Below are 16,669 nucleotides of genomic sequence, written 5' to 3' on the forward strand. Positions count from 1 at the left end.
AGGAGTCATTCTTCAAATCAATACCTTTCTTTTTATAAAAAGGGAGAAGTATATTTTCCCAAGTTGCCCTTCTTTCCCACTCCAAACTCAACTGTCCCCTTTTAGGACACTTACGTGCTGCCCCTTGGCAACACCATATGACACTCAGCTTTACCTCTCCACCACCTCTCTTGGCCCGTCCGTTGCCTTTGTATGTCAGACTGCTGTATGCCATCCGGTCTTGGATGAAGCGCAACTTCCTCCAGTTAAACACTGGGAAGACCCAAGCCATCGTCTTCAACCCCATGTTAAACTCCATACCCTTGCCATTGATTACATCGCCCTCCCCGGCCACTGTCTCAGGCTGAACTAGATTGTTCACAACCTTGCCATCCTATTTGACCCCTCGTGTTTAAATCCCTTCAGGGCCTTGCCCTTCTCTACCTCTGTAACCTTCTCCAGCACTACCACCCTCCGAGAAATCGGCATTCAACTGACGCTTGTGCATCCCCCACTCCAGTCGCCCCACCCTTGGCAGCCGTGTCTTCAGCTGTCCAGGCCCTATGCTCTGGAATTTCTCCCTAAATCTCTCCACTTCTCCACCCACCTCTGCTCCTTTAAGATCCTCCTTAAAATCCAACATTTTTGGCCAAGGTTTTAGTTATCCCTCCAAATATTTTAACCTCCAAAAAATGATAAAAAGAGAGAAAACAGAATGAGAGTAAACTAGAAAGAAATATAAAAACAGATTGTAAGAGCTTCTACAAGTATGTAAAAAGGAAGAGAGTAGCAAAACTAAACATTGGTCCCTTAGAGGCTGAGACAGGAAAAATTAAAATGGGAAATAAGGAAATGGCAGAGACGCTAAACAAATATTTTGTATCTGTCTTCACAGTAAAAGACACAAAAAGCATGCCAGAAATAGCAGGGAACCAAGGGTCTAATGAGAGTGAGGAACTTAAAGTAATTAATATCAGTAGAGAAAAAGTATTAGGGAAACTAGTGGGACTAAAAGCCGATAAATTGCCTGGACCTGAAGGCTACATCCTAGGGTTCTAAAAGAGGTGGCTGCAGAGATAGTGAATGCATTGGTTGTGATCTTCCAAAATTCCCTAGATTCTGGAACGGTCCCAGCGGATTGGAAGATAGCAAATGTAACATCGCTAATCAAGAAAGGAGAGAGAGAAAAAATAGGGAACTACAGGCCAGTTAGCCTGACATCAGTCGTCAGGAAAATGCTGGAATCCATTATTAAGGAAGTGGTAACAGGGCACTTAGAAAATCATAATGATTAGGCAGAGTCAACATGGTTTCATGAAAGGGAAATCATGTTTAACAAATTTATTAGGGTTTTTTGAGGCTGTAATTAGGTAAAGGATGTTGTATATTTGGATTTTCAAAAGGTGCCGCATAAAAGATTGTTACACAAGATAAGGGCTCATGGGGTTGGGGGTAATATATTTGCATGGATAGAGGATTGGTTAACAGACAGAAAACAGAGAGTAGGGATAAACGGGTCATTTTCACATTGGCAGGCTGCAACTAGTGGGGTGCCGCAAGGATCAATGCTTGGGCCTCAGCTATTTACAATCTATATTAATGACTTAGATGAAGGGACCTAGTGTAATGTATCCAAGTTTGCTGACGATGCAAAGCTAGGCAGGAAAGTAAGCTGTGAGGAGGACACAAAGAGTCTGCAAAGGGATATAGCAGGTTAAGTGAGTGGGCAAGAAGATGGCAGATACAGTATAATGTGGGGAAATGTGAGGTTATTCACTTTGGTAGGAAGAATAGAAAAGCAGAATATTTTTTAAATGGTGAGAAACTATTAAATTTTGCTCAGAGAGATTTGGGTGTCCTCATACAAGAAACACAGAAAGTTAGCATGCGGATACAGCAAGCAATTAGGAAGGCAAATGGCACGATGACCTTTATTGCAAGAGGGTTGGAGTACAACAGTAAGGAAGTCTTGCTGCAATTGTACAGGGCTTTGGTGAGACCACACCTGGAGTACCATGTACAGTTTTGGTCTCCTTATCTAAGGAAGGATATACTTGCCTTAAAGGCAGTGCAACGAAAGTTCACTAGATTGATTCCACGGATGAGAGAGTTGTCCTATGAGGAGAGATTGAGTAGAATGGGCCTATACTCTCTGTAGTTTAGAAGAATGAGAGGTGATCTCATTGAAACAGATAAGATTCTGAGGGGGCTTGACAGGTTAGATGCTGAGAGGTTGTTTCCCTTTGCTGGAGAGTCTAGAACTAGGGGTCATAGTCTCAGGATAAGGGGTCAGCCATTTAAGACCGAGATGAGGAGAAATTTCTTCACTCAGAGGGTTGTGAATCTTTGGAATTCTCTACCTCAGAGGGCTGTGGATGCTCAGTCATCGAGTATATTCAAAGCTGAGATAGATAGACTTTTGGACTCTAGGGAAATCACAGGATATGGGGATCGGGCAGGGAAGTGGAGTTGTGGTCGAAGATCAGCCATGATCTGATTGAATGGTGGAGCAGACTTGCGGGGCTGTATGGCCTATTCCTGCTCCTATTGTGTTCTAATATCAATTTCTTTGGCTCAGCATCCATTTTTGTCTGATTCTGCTGCTGTGAAGCGCCTTGTACCACCTATGGTTGGTGGGCTGGAGCAGGAAATTCAGGCAGGCCGAGGCAAAAATGGCACTGGTGGTCCTAACAGCATCGTCTGACCCCAATTAGCATATTTGCATGAGCCTCCAATCTATTCCCAACAGGAGCTCCGGGTGCTAAAATGGAGGTCTGCCTGAAAATTGGGATGGAAAGCAACTCAGTGGCAAGTTGGCATAACGACCTTCTGCCTTATTTTGGTCCCGTCCCATTTTTAAGCACAAGCAGGATGGAAAAGAAATAAAAATCACCCTCCTTGACCTCCATGGTATAGGAACATAGGAATTGTTAAATGAAAAAAGACCAAGGTCCATCTAGTTCACCTTCTACCATCCTGGCAGGCGCATGATACAATGATAATAGAGTTGTTCACTAATCATAGCAATCAACCTCTATCAATTAGTCTTCAACAGATCCAGACATGACACGAGGAAAACCTCAGCAGAAGAGAACCATAAGTCCAAAGTCACCTGTTCCTCCCAAGCATGTTACACTTACCACACGTCATCTCTCAAATTACTCACATACTGTATCCCAAAATGTTATTTCTGAAAGAAATCTATTTAATTTGCATTTGCATGAATCAATACTAACTGCTTCCACTGTCTACCTAAACAGTCTGTTCCAGATTGGCCACTCACTCATTGAAATATTGTCCCGCAGATTAGTTTCGAATTTAACCTCTTCAAACACAGGCCATATCCTCTGGTTTGACTGTACTGGACAAGATGAAACAGGTTTTCAAAGCATCACATGGTTTTGTGACAGCCAAAAGACTACCCCAATCTAAAATAAGCTGGAAAACTCCTCTTACAGCACCACCTAGAGGCATCACAGGAAAAAGGGTTACCTCGGACATTTCAATGGAAATGCAACAGCCATACCGATTTTAATAGTTTTATGTATAGCATGCATTTTCTGTACTTACAGAAAGGTCATATCATACTACTTCTGTCATGCCTGGTGAGATTTAAATCTCCCGTCTATACTTACCTTTCAGTCTTTCCAGCTGCCAATTTGCATCTCCCTGGTAAATGGCAACCTCCTTCACATTGCTTTTGTCCCTTGGCATGATTGGCAACTTCCACACAAAAAGATGGAAGAGGAGAGAGACAGCAAAGCATAAAAAAACAAAAAGTCAGAAAACGGCAGAGGAGGGGGGAAAGAGGAGAGGAGAGAGGAGAAGAAGAACTAAGCTAAAGAGAAGAGTAAAAGCAGAAGCCAACCGAGAGCATGAGTGTTCTGACTTACAATGAACATTGCCACAAGAGATAGATATATCTAAAAATATCACATACACCACATCTAATTCATCAGCCTATTTTATAGTGTTTCATTTACTGTCCACTTGACATTCCTCCATTTTATTCAATCATCATTGCATGGTTCCCTTCACAAACACCATCAAAAATAGATTAATTGTTTGTTCATCTCAGTGCTGACTGTGCGATTTTGCTGTAAACAAAAATGACTGGCCTGTTTCCCTACATAAAATCAATAAATGCATTTCAAAGTAATTCATTGCATGAGAAGCAGGTTGAGGCATTTCTGAGAGACATGATATGGCAGAAAAGTAGTTATGTTCCCTTAAAATCGACATGCTTTTAAAATCCAAGCTTTGGCGTCGTTTAACCATCATTTCTTGATTTACTCTGTCTTCTCTCCAATTCTTTGCAACTTTGGTGACAGGCACAATATAAGCCTTGGCCGTTCAACTAAATGTTTCAATTAAAAATAAAATCTTACCCCACACCTTTATAACTGGTGCAGTTAAACTTTCGCAACAATTCTCTATCAACACCCCCACAACTTGTAAACCTGTTAATGTAAATTGATTCCTAGCGTTTAATCAGACCTCAAAATTTATCGATCCAAAAAGCAAAATACTGCAAATGCTGGAAATCTGAAAACAAAAGCAGAATGAGCTGGAAAAAGCAGGTCAGGAGCATCTGTGGAGAAACAGAAGTTAAGTCAGTCGACTTTTTAGGTCTAAAAGCTGACACAATGAACTTTTTGCTTTTATTATTTTTGGACTTTGGTCTGGGGTCTTCCTATAACACAGAAGCCATTATCTTCTCTCAGGAGCAGGACGTATAGGGAGTTCCAACAACTACAATACTGTGCTTTGCGACGGCCTCCCCTCTGCCTTCTGAAGGCTTTCCAGGACCTGTTTGATGAGCAAAAGTGGACTGGAAACAGCTACTTGAAGGTAAATCGGTGTCAGAGCAGTGGGAGGCATTCGAGGGCAAGATTCAAAGAATTCAGAGTAAACATGTTCCCACAAAGAGAAAGGGTGGGACTGCCAAATCTAGAATGCCCTGGATAACCAGGAGCATGCAGGGTAAGATAAGGTTAAAAAAGGGAAGCTTATGTCAGATGCCAAGAGCTCAATACTGCAAAAAGCCTAGAGGAGTATAGAAAGTGCAGGGGTGAAATTAAAAAGGAAATTAGGAAAGCAAAGAGAGGGCATAAAAAAATACTGGCAAATAAAATTAAGGAAAACCCAAAAATGTTTTATAAATACATAAAGAGCAAGAGGATAACTAAGGAAAGAGTAGGGCCTACTAGAGACCAAAAAGGTAACCTGTGTGTGGAGGTGGAAGATGTGGGTATGGTTCTTCATGAATACTTTGCGTCTGTCTTCACAAAAGAGGGGGACGATGCAGAGATTGTAGTTAAGGAGGAGAAAGACTGTGTAATATTGGATGGAATAAACTTAGTGAGAGAGAGGAAGTATTAAGGAGTTTAGCATCTTTGAAAGTAGATAAATTGCCAGGCCCAGATGAAATGTATCCCAGGCCATTAAGAGAAGCAAGGGAGGAAATAGCAGAGGCTCTGACCATCATTTTCCAAACCTCCCTGGCTACAGGCATGGTGCCGAAGGATTGGTGGACTGCTAATGTTGTACCGTTGTTTAAAAAGGGAGCAAGGGATAGATCAAGTAATTACAGGCCAGTCAGTCTAACATTGGTGGTGGGCAAATTATTGGAATCCATTCTGAGGGACAGCATAAATCATCATTTAGAAAGGTACTGGTTAATCAAGGACAGTCAGCATGGATTTGTTAAGGGAAGGTCATGTCTGGCTAACATGATTGAATTCTTTGAGGCGGTAACAAGGAGGGTTGATGAGGGTAACGCGTTTGGTGTATTGTACATGGATTTTAGCAAGGCTTTTGACAAGGTCCCATATGGCAGACTGATCAAAAAAGTAAAAGCCCATGGGATCCAAGGGAAAGTGGCTAGTTGCACCCAAAATTGGCTCAGTAGCAGAAAGCAAAGGGTAATGGTTGACGGGTGTTTTTGCGACTGGAAGGCTCTTTCCAGTGGGGTTCCACAAGGCTCAGTACTAGGTCCCTTGCTTTTTGTGGTATATATTAATGATTTGGACTTGAATGTGGGAGGCTTGATCAAGGAGTTTGCAGATGATACAAAAATTGGCAGTGTGGTTGATAGTGAGGAGGAAAGCTGTAGACTGCAGGAAGATATCAATGGACTGGTCAGGTGGGCAGAAAAGTGGCAAATGGAATTCAATCCAGAGAAGTGTGAGGTAATGCATTTGGGGAGGGCAAACAAGGCAAGGGAGGATGAGAGGTGTAGAGGAACAAAGGGACCTTAGAGTGCATGGCCACAGATCCCTGAAGATAGCAGGACAGGTAGATAAGGTGGTTAAAAAGGCATACGGGATACTTTCTTTTATTAGCCGAGGCATAGTATATAAGAGTAGGGAGATTATGCTAGAACTGTATAAAACATTGGTTAGGCCACAGCTTGAGTACTGCGTACAGTTCTGGTCACCGCATTACAGAAAAGATGTGATTACACTAGAGAAGGTACAGAGGAGATTTACGAGGATGTTGCCAGGGCTGGAGAATTTTAGCTATGAGAAAAGATTGGATAGGCTGGGGTTGTTTTCTTTGGAACAAAGGAGACTGAGGGGAGATTTAATTGAGGTTTATAAAATTATGATGGGACCAGATAGAACGGATAGGGAGAACCTATTTTTCTTAGTAGAGGGGTCAGTAACCAGGGGTCATAGATTTATAGTACTTGGTAGAAGGATTAGAGGGGAGTTGAGGAGAACTGTTTTCACCCAGAGTGTGGTGGGGGGTTTGGAACTCACTGCCTGAAAGAGTGGTAGAGGCAGAAACCCTCAACTCACTGGATGTGCACTTGAAGTGCTGTAACCTACAGGGCTACCTTCCAAGTGCTGGAAAGTGGGATTAAGCTGGATAGCTCTTTTTTTGGCTAGCACAGACACAATGGGCTAAATGGCCTCTTTCTGTGCCATAACTTTCTATGATTCTATGATTCCTGTTTCTGAAATATTGAGGACACACTACATTTTGTGGACATACATCCCTCTGGCCACATCCAGACAATTTCACTGTGCATGGCTGAGATTTTTCAGGTTTATTCTCAAAAGGTATCTACCACTTTTCAATCCCATGTCTTATGTCTAGCCACAATCTTTCATAATATTGAATAACAATACATTCTCACACAAGTCTTACATCCCAACATTAATCTGTTCTAAAAGTGAATAGCTTAGGTCATGAAATAGTCCATTCCAGGTTTGAGAAGCAGTTTCTGCCACCTTTAACATGAACAAACACAGCCAACAACTTTCTTATTTTAACTTAGAGCTTGTAACAAGTTAGCCATTTTGTAGCAAAGAAGTACACGGCACCAGACCCTGCCAATACAAAGTGCAGTGTGATGAAAGCTATCTGAATCCATATGCCAGTTGGCAAAAACGGTGTGGGCAGTCATTAGCCAAACTTTGTGTGAATCGGCACACAATTGGGTTGGCTAAGACCACAAAACAGGGCAAGCAGAAATGGAGCAGGGCAAGCAGGCAGGCATTAGGTAATAGAAATTATCATGAATAAAAAAAATCACTACAAGTGGACTACTTAAGAGAGTGTTTTATTTATTATTCATGGATCTTGCAATGGCATTGCTGTTGGACTAAAGATCACGCTGTGATGTGCAGGTGCTAGGGTCAGTGTGAAATTTGTGAAGTCAGATGTGGGAGGCGGCCTGGGTGGAAGGTCCAGGCTCGCACTTAGGCTTGGAGTGAGGTCAGGTCCCAGATTGAGGTGTGAGCATACATACCAACTGTCTAGCCAGTGCTTGGACCATTTGTCTGCATTCGGGCTTACAAAATGAGGGATCCTGCGCTTCATGACATCACTGCACAGGTCACAGCATCTCAGTGTTGGTGTGTGCACGGTGCAGCATCACATGGTTCGCGTTCTGGCAGGGCAGCAGGAGAAAAGTGAAGAGCGACAGAGGTCTTGCAATTCCAAACCAAACGGTTGTAATTATTGTTTTATTTAAAATTGGTATGGCCAACTCTAAGGAAGCATAACGAAATGTTAGTGAATCGAGAGATCACATCTCACCATGTGTTGATGAAAGACCAACTGAATGAAGACCTCGTAAACTACTGATGGTTTAAGCTTCCTGCCCTTCATCATGTGCGGTCTTTGCCATGAAATCTCAAGTAAAGGTCACGTATAGTGATAGTTATTGCAGTCAGGAAACAGCAGGAAGTCGCTAAATTGCTAGAAGTAACAAAATATAATTATACGGCACTATCCTTAATGTGTTAGCACTTACAGTATGTTTTGCTGTGTGTTGTTGAACATATTCTGCATTAAAAACATTTGCTAAAAATTGTGTTGTAATTCTTTTGATTTCTTCCATGAGAATAAATATGCAGGATGTAATATCCTGCTGGGATTTATGCAATGAGCTCACATTCATACAGCTGCAGTTACCATGGGAATTTTTTTTATCATAATATTTTTTTTAAATCGAAGTTGATCTATCCACTACACAGCTAATGACAAAACTATTTTTCTGCAAAATATCTGTTTTGTTTGGATTAGTGAACATGTGCCTCTAAATTGGCAACAGTGCCTGAAGACATGGTCACTCTGGGACTTAACTGTTTATTTATCATTTCATTAACACTCGTTCAGACGAATACAAGAATTACATAGAATTTACAGCACAGAAACAGGCCATTCAGCCCAACTGGTCAATGGCAGTGTTTATGCTCCACACGAGCCTTCTCCCATCCCCCCATCCCCCCCCCCCCCCCCCCTCCATTTAACCCTATCAGCATAACCTTCTATTCCTTCCCCCCTCATGTGTTTATCTAGCTTCACCTTAAATACATCAAGAACCAATACACGTGCTTCAATCATTCTATTGTCTCATTTTGCATTTCTTCTGTTGCCCGCATTCAGTAAAATATTGCATCCAAAATTTTCTGTTTCTATGAGACTATAGTGACTGATCCCAGCAGATAAAGAGAGCTAGGTCATGAAAATGAAGCACACTCTACCATTTTGATAAATCCTCCATCCAGGTTTGAATCTGGCTCCTGCATATCTGTAAGGTTAGCTTCCTGACACCAGGTTCCTTTGAGTTAACACGTCATATCTCCACTCCCTTCACTGTACCGTAAATTACATACACTACAATTACAGGCAAAAAACATTACTGGGGAAACTGCATACCCCAGCATACATTGTAATGCACATGCATTGTCATCTAGAAAACAAATTTATTTTTCAAGCTTTAACTTAACATTATACAGTGTTTGTTTTGATGAACATTCCTGGGATTTTGTTGGAAATTAGGTATCTGTAATTGACTATTTGATGCAATTAAATATAAAAAAACTCAAAGGCTACCCACATTTAAAAATGACCATTATTACCATCACAGCTTTCATCTTGAGTTTTGAATTCTGCTGTATGTATTACAACTTAGTACAACAGCATCTCATTAAAGGATTTAGATGAGCAAAGTGGCAGTGCTCCAGGTACTGGAAGCAGGCAGTCCTTATAAGAGAAGCAAATTAAAGACTTTCCCTTGAATTCCCTATATCCCTTTCTTGGGGAAGTGTCTTGCTTCTGCTGTGCTCCTCACTTACCTGCTCCTGGTGACACAACTGAGGTTAGGAGTTGAGTTTGCAGGAAGACTCATGCGGTGTCACTAGGGGGCACAGTAGCACAGCTCAGATCTACGGTAACTATTCCTGTTATATTTCCTTTAACTGTGCAGCCTCTAGAGTGTGAAACTGAAGTAGAAACCACAGATTTTATTCATGCACACTCGACCATATACTTCTATATATCTTTCAGGGATGCTCACTAACAATTGGTTGAGGTTCACAACCTTGAGCAGCAATGTGCCAGTCACTGTCAAAAACCCACCACATAGCAACTTCATTTGTTTATTTACTTTTAACTTTCACATCTTTTTCCTGACTTTAATCTTTCTCTTCTCCACTTCCCTCCATCCCTTGTACCCAAAATCCAGGAACAAAGGCTGTGAATTGTGAGGCAGAGTTGGGGGAGCAGGAAGACTGTTTGAGAACCATCGGGTTTGGAGAGATTTTGGGCTGTAGTCTTGGTAACTTTTCTTGCATACTACAATATCAGTCACATTCCAAGGGGGTGAGTGGGCTCTTGTACAGTTGAGGTACCAATTCAGTACTTGCTTTGAAGTGAGCTTTAGCCCACCCTCCCAGAAACAGAAACTCTTTGCTCACCCATTCCAGCTAGTCTTCCTGAGAAAAGAATCATTTTTATCTTTGGCCAAATTCAGGCATTCTTAATTGTAACTACCAGGTGCTACAGGTGAATTCTATTTTAGCAATATACCTCAATTAACAATCAGACAGCTCACAAGTACATTTTCATTCCTCTGGAGAGTAAAGAACAAAAAATAAGCAACCTTCATATTTATTCTGCTTAGCTGTAACAATATAATTATCTGCACAATTTATAATGGGAAAAGGTTCTTCTCTGCTTATTGTAAGCTTTTCTTACATTGCATAAGAAACATTCAGCAAGCAGTTGCAATCCTTAGCTGTTAACAGCTTTTAGAACAGGAGCAGGTTCTTAGTAAATCACATCCTATTCACAGGTGACTCTTTATAAACACCTTTTGAGTGTCAGAACGACCAATGCTGCAGAAACTAATACAGTTATTAAGAGTCATACTACCTAGCAACGATTAAGAGCAAAAAAGAGAAGAAAAAAAATCAGTGCTGGAAATCTGATATAAAAACGGAAAATTCTAGAACTACACTGCAGATCTGTTGGGATCCAAAAGAAAAAGGGCAGATTACATTTTGAATGGAGGCCTGTCTCAAATACTAATAGATGTGTACTTCCAGCATTTTCTGTTTTTATTCATGATTAATGCTGAAATTGTACTACAGAGATCAGTTTCAGTATATTTGTACAGTGTGATGTTCAGCTGCCAGACCCAAGTTATACTGCCAGCTGCACCTCACACTGAATTTGCCAACAAGTAGCTATGTGCATACATTGCTTCAGATGCATTTTAGATGCATTTGTATGTGCTTAGGTGGCCATCGAGTAGAAGCATGCAGTTTCCAACGGTTCATACAAAAACTTTTGTGACCGGTGGGCACCCTACAAGGGATTCACAGCATCATAGATCATTCCTGGAAGGTGTAGGTACCTGAAATTCATTTCAGTTTCAGTGGATTGGCTGAATTTATTAGTGCACTGTACCAAAAGGAGAGTGCTTGGAGAATGATAGGATACAGGCAGCAGAGTTCTCCAAACTCACACCAAGTCCCGTTCACCCATCACCCCTGTGCTCGCTAACCTACATTGGCTCCAGGTCCGGCAACACCTCGATTTTAAAATTCTCATCCTTGTATTCGAATCCCTCCATGGCCGTGCCCCTCCCTATCTCTGTAACCTCCTTCAGCCCTACAACCCACCCGAGATCTCTGCACTCCTCCAATTCTAGCTCTTGCACATCCTCGATTTCCATCACTCCACCATTGGTGGCCGTGCCTTCAGCTGCCTAGGCTCTAAGCTTTGGAATTACCTCCCTAAACTGCTCTATCTCTCTCTCTCCTCCTTTAAGTTGCTCCTTAAAACCTACCTCTTTGACCAAGCTTTAGGTCACTTGTCCTTATGTGGCGCGGTATCAAATTTGTTTGATAACACTCCTGTGAAGTTCCTGGGGATGTTTTACTACGTTAATGGTGCTATATAAATGCAAGTTGTTGTTGTCGTGACATCTGGGAAACCAGTGTTACTCCCACTGGTCCATCTTCAGATGCTTGCATAAATTAGGAAGTGTCTTACAACACAGCTTCACTATTGTCCCCAAGGTAATATTGGTCTGCAGCACGGTCCACATCTTTGCTATTTAAGGAGGCCTAACCATGGAGGTGTAGGAGGAAGCCTATGTAGAAATTAGGCCACATCAGAAACTGAATGGCTCTTAGGACATCACTGCCCAGGATTGTTTCTGAATGTGCTGAAAAACATATTTCTATTGGGGAATGCAACATAGAAAATTTAGGAATTATCGTAAATTTGATCAGTTCAACTTTTACCCAGCGAGGTGAGGGTACTCGTTACCTCATCTGTTTCTATCACTTGGCTCATCTTTGTTTGCACTTTAATTTCATTATAATTTATTCCATCATTAGACAAGTTAAATGCCACAAGAGAATAATAATGTGATGCCCTTTGGGCTGACTTCATCATTTGTCAAATTCCTTGACTAGATAAAGCAAGTTTACTTACAGGAACCAATGCACCAATGGGCCAGAATTGGAGAGTTCTCTGAATGTCCATATTTTGGTTCAGATTGCATTTACATGTTGACAGTTCTCTCTATTGTGTGATTTGTTATTTTATTCAATGCACTTGCTTTGAGTGAATTATTGGAAAACAACACAATCAAACTGCTAAATAATGAAACGTTGCTATATCGTGCTGTGTCTAACATAATGTAGCTTATTCAAATCATATGTCACAGCTAACAAGCAGTTGGCTGATATTTAAATGTACATTGGTGTTGGCAGAAGCCGAAAAATTAATTAAATATGGCAGCGTCTAATTATCCATGTACACAGTCAACTTTTTCAAAGAAAATTCTACACTTGTGTCTTTCTGTCTCTGTACTCATTGATGAAAGTCTTCTCCATGGTACAGTTGGTTGATATGCAACACATTCTTTTTAGATGATAATTGGTACAAAGAATTTGCATTTATATAGCACCTTAGACGACCTCAGGATGTCCCAAAGTCCCAGAATCTAGGCAAATAATGGCACCTTCAGATAAGTAGCCTCATGGATTAAATAAAGTTGCTGAGAAATCTCAAAAGAGATGGTGAAATGTGACATGGTTAAGCAGGAAAAGACTTACATCAGTCTGGGAAGCTGGAATTTCATGTAACTTACACAATATATAAAAACTAGTTGTAAATCTTATACTGCTATCACAAAAGCTCAACAGAAATATTGCACAGCATCTAGTATGTACAATTTTCTTAAATGAATATCCTAAAAAAGCTTCATCTGAATTTCATCTGTGTTCCTGTACAGTTTTCTAGTCACTATTTCCATTGAATTCTATGCTGCTGTTTGCACGTTTAGTTGGAACACTGTCTGGACTTGAACAGGCTGCTATCCTTGTTGGACAAGTTGCTGCATTCGACACGGTGACCAGATTTACCGCAGGAAATTGTATTCCCACCGTCAGTTTTCCTCGTTCAAGTTACTAACAATCTGATTCTCAGCCAGGTTTCACCTGCTCGTACATTATGCCAATGTTAAGGAATTGTTGCATTTCCAAGGTCTTGTGCCCATGAAGGATATGTTTTGAGATCATACAAAGGGATAGCCCAAGTTGACATTGCAATCATCACGACTAAAATGCCGATTATATTAACACCCAATCCAGATTTTACCTGAGGAAGAAAACATAGGTTAGAAATGTACATCCATCTGGAGTTTGATCATTGAGTAAATCTCCCTATTATTCATAGTCATCCTTTTAGTGAAGCATTTTCTAAAACCCAAAATCAAATGTGAAAACATCTGATTTTGGTTCTGAATATCACTATAGAAAATGTGACTTTCACAAATATTGGCTGCAGTTATCAAGATTGCATATACTATCGGTATTTATCCACTTAATTTGTTTACTTTTTCCTCTCTAATATTCTCCCCATTTCTCCTGAAGGTGTTGAGTCCCTCGCTGAGGTACAAATTTCTCCATGATCTTCCACCACACTAGCCCTGCAGCGTCCTCACACCCGATGGCTCTATGTCCCAGCTTGCACCTCTGCCCTTCGGAGTCCAGACTACTGTTGAATCTTCAACTACCACAGCACGCCACTCTGTAATTCCCTTCCTAAACTCATCTGCCTTGATACATCTCTCTCTACCTTCCAAAGGCCTCCTCAAAACCTACCTCTATGACTTAAGCCGCTCCCCCTAAATATTCTCCAAATACTCCTACTTGGTGTCTGATTGCCCCATCCTACTTTGTGAAGCACCTTGGGATATTTCATTGCTTTAAAGACACTCTAATGTTGTTTCCATTATTATTCAAAATGACAACTTAAATAATTTGTAAATGTACATTTTAGAGATAAAGGCAAAAACTGAAATCACTGATCTCAATAACAACTTTAATATAATGCCTTTAATGTAGTAATATGTCCCAAAGCGCTTCACAGGAGCGTTATCAAACAAAATTTGATACCGAGCCACATAAGGAGATATTAGGACAGGTGATCAAAACCTTGGTCAAAGAGGTAGGTTTTAAGGAATGCCTTAAAAAGGAGAGAGGTTTAGGGAGGGAACTCCAGAGCTTTTCGGGGATACGCAAGAGGCAAGAATTGAAGGACGCAGAGATCTCAGAGGGCTGTAGGAGGTTACAGAGATAGGGGGCGGTGAGGCCATGGACGGATTTGAAAACAAGGATGCGAATTTTAAAATTGAGACCTTCCCGGACCGGGAGCCAATGTAGGTCAGCGAGCACTAGGGTAATGGATGAATGGGACTTGGTGCGAGTTAGGATACAGGCAGCAGAGTTTTAGATGAGTTGAATTTTACAGAGGGTGGTCAGGAGAGCACTGGAATAGTTGAGTCTAGAGGTAACAAAGGCATGGACGAGGGTTTCAGCAGCGGATGAGGCAGTGGCAGAGACGGGAGATGTTACGGAGGTGGTAGTAGGCGGTCTTGGTGACGGAGAGGATACGGGGTCGGAAGCTCAGCTCAGGGTCAAACAGGACTCCAAGGATGTAAACGGTCTGGTTCAGCCTCAGACAGTGGCAGGGAGTAGGATGGAGTCGGTGGCTAGGGAACGGAGTTTGTGTCGGGGTCCAAAGATAATGGCTTCAGTCGTCCCAATATTTAATTGGAGGAAATTTCTGCTCATCCAATACTGGATATCGGACAAGCAGCGTGACAAATCAGAGGCAGCAGAGGAGTTGAGAGAGGCGGTGGTGAGGTAGAGCTGGGTGTCATCAGCGTACACGTGGAACCTGACGTCGTCCATTTAACTGCCAGGTTTCCTGAGCCCTGGGAAATCTGGCTGGCCAGCATTAATTTTAAATCAGGCTCTCAACTGCACTGTGGGAGCCTGATTTAAATATTATAATGAAATGTTCCGTCACAGACACGCCTCACAACCCGCCGCAGTAAATGTGGTGTCAGGCGCATATGCGGCGGGTTGGGGTCACGTTTCACGATTTTGCATTTTTAACCCCCCCCACCCCTGACACCCGACCCTCTCCTGCCAGTGGGGGGGGTTAATATCGACCCCATTGTTTCAGCATGGTTGAGTGGGTGGGGAGTTGGGCTTAATTTCTGTTGAACTAAATACAGAATCGAAATAATAGTCCATAATTAATTTCTTGCGGCAAAGAAAGAAAATTTAAGTTTAGGGATCAGGTTCATTCAACCTTCTTGGTTTTTCTGTTCTTGATTTTCTGGGATGTTCCTTTTTATCTGTCTTTAATTGCTGAGGACATTTGTAGGTATGGATGGGATGACTGATCATGTGGTGTAATTTTTCAGGAGTTTTGTTAGTCATTTAACCACTCTGGATTTCATTTCTCCAAATAAAGAGTGGCTGACTTGAATTTATATTCGTGTTCACGTTCTGAATTAATCAACTCTGCACTTATTAATCTTGATGTCGTGAGTATTTGATTTAAAACATTAAGGCCTGGAATTTTGAGCACACTCAAAATGCAGGAGACCCTGGGATCGATCTCTGCAGTTGAATGAATAGGCCCGAGGTGCACGTGACATTGGGCTTCGGGCCTCACTACCATGAGACGCCAAGCTGCGGACACATAATAGGCGTCTCAGGCAGCTCGCCGGAGAAGAAGAATCAAAGATCAGGCCACTACAACACCAGCAGCAGCCCTCAGGTAAGTTGTTAAAAGAGACCGGGGGGGGGGGGCCAACCGGGTTGGGAGGGTAGCGGTGGTTGGGAGGGGGTGGGTAGCGGGCATAGGCTGTGATTGGGGAGGGCAGAGGCCGTGATTGGGGAGGGGGGGGCGGGGGTCAAGGTTGAGATGGGTGGGGGAGCGTTAGCCAGCAGCATCCTGCGTGGTTTAAATGTGGGATTGGGAGGAGCACATCTGCTTCTTCTGACTCCACATTCAGCTAAGTTAGATGGCACGTTGACCTGGTTTTCTTGAATACAGATGGTGCCAGTGCTGGCTGCCTTCCAGGCTACCCAATATTGCAGAGGGGAAAGTGCATATTCAAAAAGGGGCCTAACGCCTGCTTCTGTCGTGGGCCCTGGAAGTCTATTTTTTTGCCCACACCAATATGGCGGGTAGCGCACCTCTGGCTTGTAATGAGTATGTGTTTCCTTTTTGCATTCTGTAATTTGCAGTTCAGCACTTTGCTCAAGGGAGGAATGCACATTTTAGTGTGAATAATGCGTTTGGCAGTCCGGTTACGATAAAGATCAACATTCTTCGCCTGTTCACGCACATCTACCTATTTGTAACACTCTATTCCGAGGATATTATACCCCACAACAAAGACACTACAGCCAGACTAAAAGAAATTGAACTGAGAATGACAAGAATTACTTTGCAAAAATCTGCACTTTTGTACCCTTGGTTAAGCTATGGACTATAATTATCTCTATTATTGAAATGTTTGACCTTCATCAATGTTGAGCCAAATAACATTTGCAGAAAATATCATTCAAGA

At 42.0% G+C, this 16,669-nt stretch overlaps 1 protein-coding gene across 3 annotated transcripts in view; it reads right to left on the reverse strand.

Annotated features, from left to right (window-relative positions):
• Positions 1-8,560: 8,560 nt before the first annotated feature.
• Positions 8,561-16,669, reverse strand: part of slc13a1 (solute carrier family 13 member 1) — a 72,136-nt gene continuing 64,027 nt past the window's right edge. For all 3 annotated transcript variants that reach the window (XM_067999807.1, XM_067999806.1, XM_067999804.1), the window contains one exon: positions 8,561-13,392. In XM_067999807.1, coding sequence (XP_067855908.1) covers positions 13,255-13,392 — 138 coding nt within the window. In that variant the 3' untranslated portion in view covers positions 8,561-13,254. The remainder of the gene's footprint in view (positions 13,393-16,669) is intronic.

This window comes from Heptranchias perlo, chromosome 18 (genome assembly GCF_035084215.1).
Source record: "Heptranchias perlo isolate sHepPer1 chromosome 18, sHepPer1.hap1, whole genome shotgun sequence".
Classification (NCBI taxonomy): domain Eukaryota; kingdom Metazoa; phylum Chordata; class Chondrichthyes; order Hexanchiformes; family Hexanchidae; genus Heptranchias; species Heptranchias perlo.